General features: G+C 37.5%; 1 protein-coding gene across 1 annotated transcript; it reads left to right on the top strand.

Moving 5' to 3' along the window:
• Positions 1-1,158: 1,158 nt before the first annotated feature.
• Positions 1,159-2,799, top strand: ndufb2 (NADH:ubiquinone oxidoreductase subunit B2). Its single transcript, XM_084111357.1, has 4 exons — positions 1,159-1,686; positions 2,209-2,353; positions 2,453-2,548; positions 2,662-2,799. The coding sequence occupies exons 1-3, from the start codon at positions 1,601-1,603 to the stop codon at positions 2,525-2,527; spliced, it is 306 nt and encodes a 101-aa protein (XP_083967483.1). The 5' UTR covers positions 1,159-1,600; the 3' UTR covers positions 2,528-2,548; positions 2,662-2,799.
• The last annotated feature ends 1 nt before the right edge of the window (position 2,800 follows it).

Genomic DNA, 2,800 nt, shown 5'->3' with positions numbered 1-2,800 from the left:
GATTACAAACTTTGCCAATTACAGAATCTAACAAAATGGAAAGGAAACATGTAATAAATAATAAAATGTAGTTTTTCAGTGTAATAAAATAGGCCCATAAATAAATGACCCAACGAAGTAGATATATTTTGACAGAAAAAAATAAATATATTTTCGTTCATTTCTGTAATCATCATGACACTCATGTTTTATACAGTTTATTTTTTTTATTTTTTTATCTTTTACCAAAGACTACGGAAGCCCTGAACCGCAACGTAAAAAAAATAAAAAAAAATTCTGAAAAAAAAAAAAAAGCTATCATTTCGAGATTAAAGTCGAACCGCAACGTAAAAAAAAAAAAAATTCTGAAAAAAAAAAAAAAAAGCTATCATTTCGAGATTAAAGTCGAACCGCAACGTAAAAAAAAAAAAAATTCTGAAAAAAAAAAAAAAAAGCTATCATTTCGAGATTAAAGTCGAACCGCAACGTAAAAAAAAAAAATTCTGTAAAAAAAAAAAAAGAAATCTGAAAAAAAAAAAAAAAAAATGCTATCATTTCGAGAATGAAGTCGAAACGTTTCGAGATTAAAGTCGAAATGTTTCGAGATTAAAGTCGAAACATTACGACAATAAAGTCGTAATATTTTTTTTAGTAAAAGACCTGCGCTCGTGAAGTCGAACTGCTTCTGACATGGATCTAAACATAGCTTTTTTACTTTTATCTGGGCTTTCAACAAAAGGACATTCTACAGGTGCTAATCTACCAACATGACATTACCATTTGTCTTAGGACGTTACAAAATATACTGCAAAATATAGACTTTACAGGCGAAAACACTCTTCAGACTGGATGGAGGTAGCCAGCTTTATATCTGAGGAAATAACGGGATCCGGCCAAATGATTGGATACAGAATGATGCACTTAAAATGTATCCATTTTACGTAAAACACTGCCACATAAAGTTTCGACCAGATTGTGAACCTACTCCGGCGGAGTCTGTGCTCGTCTATAGGCAACGCCATGGTAATGCATGTTGGTAGATTGGCACCTTTTTGTTGAAAGCACAGATAAAAGTAAAAAGCTACTATTTTGTGTAGATCCATGTCCGAGGCAGTTCGACTTCACAAGTGCATTTCTTTACACAGACACACACACAATTCAGAATTGGAAACACGCCCTATGCACCAGTGGACGCGCGCCGTTATGAATGCACACACACGCAACTTCTGCAGAAGACTGTATTCTCTAAACGTTTCGACTTTAATCTCGAAACGTTTCGACTTTAATCTCGAAATACTAGATTTTTTTATTTTTTTTTACGTACTAGATTTTTTTATTTTATTTTTTACGTTGCGTTTCAGGGCTTCCGTAATAGACGCATGAATATTGTGATCTATATTTATACGATCTTTTCTCAGTGGGTATCTGGCGCCCTCTAGCGTATAGACGGTGAGTAGCATCAAAACGCCTTCTTTTAAGTGACCAATCACAGCGCTCGTTATTAGCAGGTCAAAGAAACACGAAACAGCCGCTGTAAAGGTGACATTTCTCCGTCTGATCACTGCAGTCAATTCGATTAATACTCGTTGTAAAAACACAGAGCGCTGGCACAGGCATAAGCATGTCTTCTCTCGGGAGGACGGCGGGTGTCCTCCGAAGCGGCCTGCAGCTCTTCAGGCGCGGACCTCAGCAGATGACCCTCAGAAAGTGAGTGTTTATGATCAGAAGGCTAACTGGCTAAACATGTACGGTCTGTGTTTTGTATCATGGAAAATCTAAACGATACTTTAGAAACGGAATAACGGCAGTAATTTAGTTGAAATATACGAACTTGGTCAGTTTTTAGAGATTGCTGGAATCTGGATATAAAAGGATAGCCTTAAGTAAAAGTAGGTACTCAGGTCGTACCATGGTACAGTGACGGTATCAAATGGTAATACCATGGCGATGAATGATTCACATTTTTATATACTATACTATTTACCACGGTACTCCAAGGTACAAGGCCAAAAACACTGTGACCTACATTTCTCAAAACTACTACATATATATATATATATATATATATATATATATATATATATATATATATAATATAGAATATATAAATAATCCAGCTTATCACTGCATGCATCATTGTTTGTAATACTGTGGGTTGGCATGAGTATCACCAGCCATTACATTTTGTTCTATACTTACTGTAACGTTAGATGTTTCTGTGTGTTTTAGGGCAGGAGGTGGCCCTCACATTGAGGCCCAGTACAGACAACCTCCCCAGATCACCAAGAACCAGAAGTTCCAGGCAGAGCTGCTCAGCGGGGCCATGTGGTTCTGGATCCTGTGGCACACCTGGCACGACCCGGACGCCATCCTGGTGAGCGGAAACTGCATCAGCACATGATGAGAGATGAAATGCCTCTGTTCTTAGGCATAATAAACAGAACACCAGCCTCTTAACTAAATGTCTCTTTAGGGTCATTTCCCATGGCCGGACACTTCAGCATGGACCGACGAGGAGCTGGGAATCCCACCTGACGATGAAGAGTAGACTTGCCCTCAACACCCCAATGTACACATATGAATTCAAGTCATTTACATGCAGAGGAAATTGCTTATTTCTTACCTGGTGTGTTGCCACATCACACATGACTGATTTTTCTCTTCTCCACTTTGCATTTGCAGGTGTGATCGCAAACCCGCACATTTTCTGTAGAGGAAACTGAAAGTTCCTGTTATGTGTATGGACTTATTATCAAGTCCAATTGTAAAAGTTGCATTATAAAAAAAAGGATTAAATAAATAAAAACCATCGACTCTTGAG

The sequence above is a fragment of the Abramis brama genome (assembly GCF_963993115.1).
Source record: "Abramis brama genome assembly, chromosome: 4".
Taxonomy (NCBI): Eukaryota; Metazoa; Chordata; class Actinopteri; order Cypriniformes; family Leuciscidae; genus Abramis; species Abramis brama.
This window is presented reverse-complemented; position numbering and strand designations above follow the sequence as displayed.

Coding starts and splice junctions, on each gene's coding strand:
- ndufb2 (XM_084111357.1), top strand. CDS start 1,601: ATGTCTTCTCTCGGGAGGACGGCGGGTGTCCTCCGAAGCGGCCTGCAG. Junction 1,687..2,208: donor CAGCAGATGACCCTCAGAAA/GTGAGTGTTTAT, acceptor TGTGTGTTTTAG/GGCAGGAGGTGGCCCTCACA. Junction 2,354..2,452: donor ACGACCCGGACGCCATCCTG/GTGAGCGGAAAC, acceptor ATGTCTCTTTAG/GGTCATTTCCCATGGCCGGA.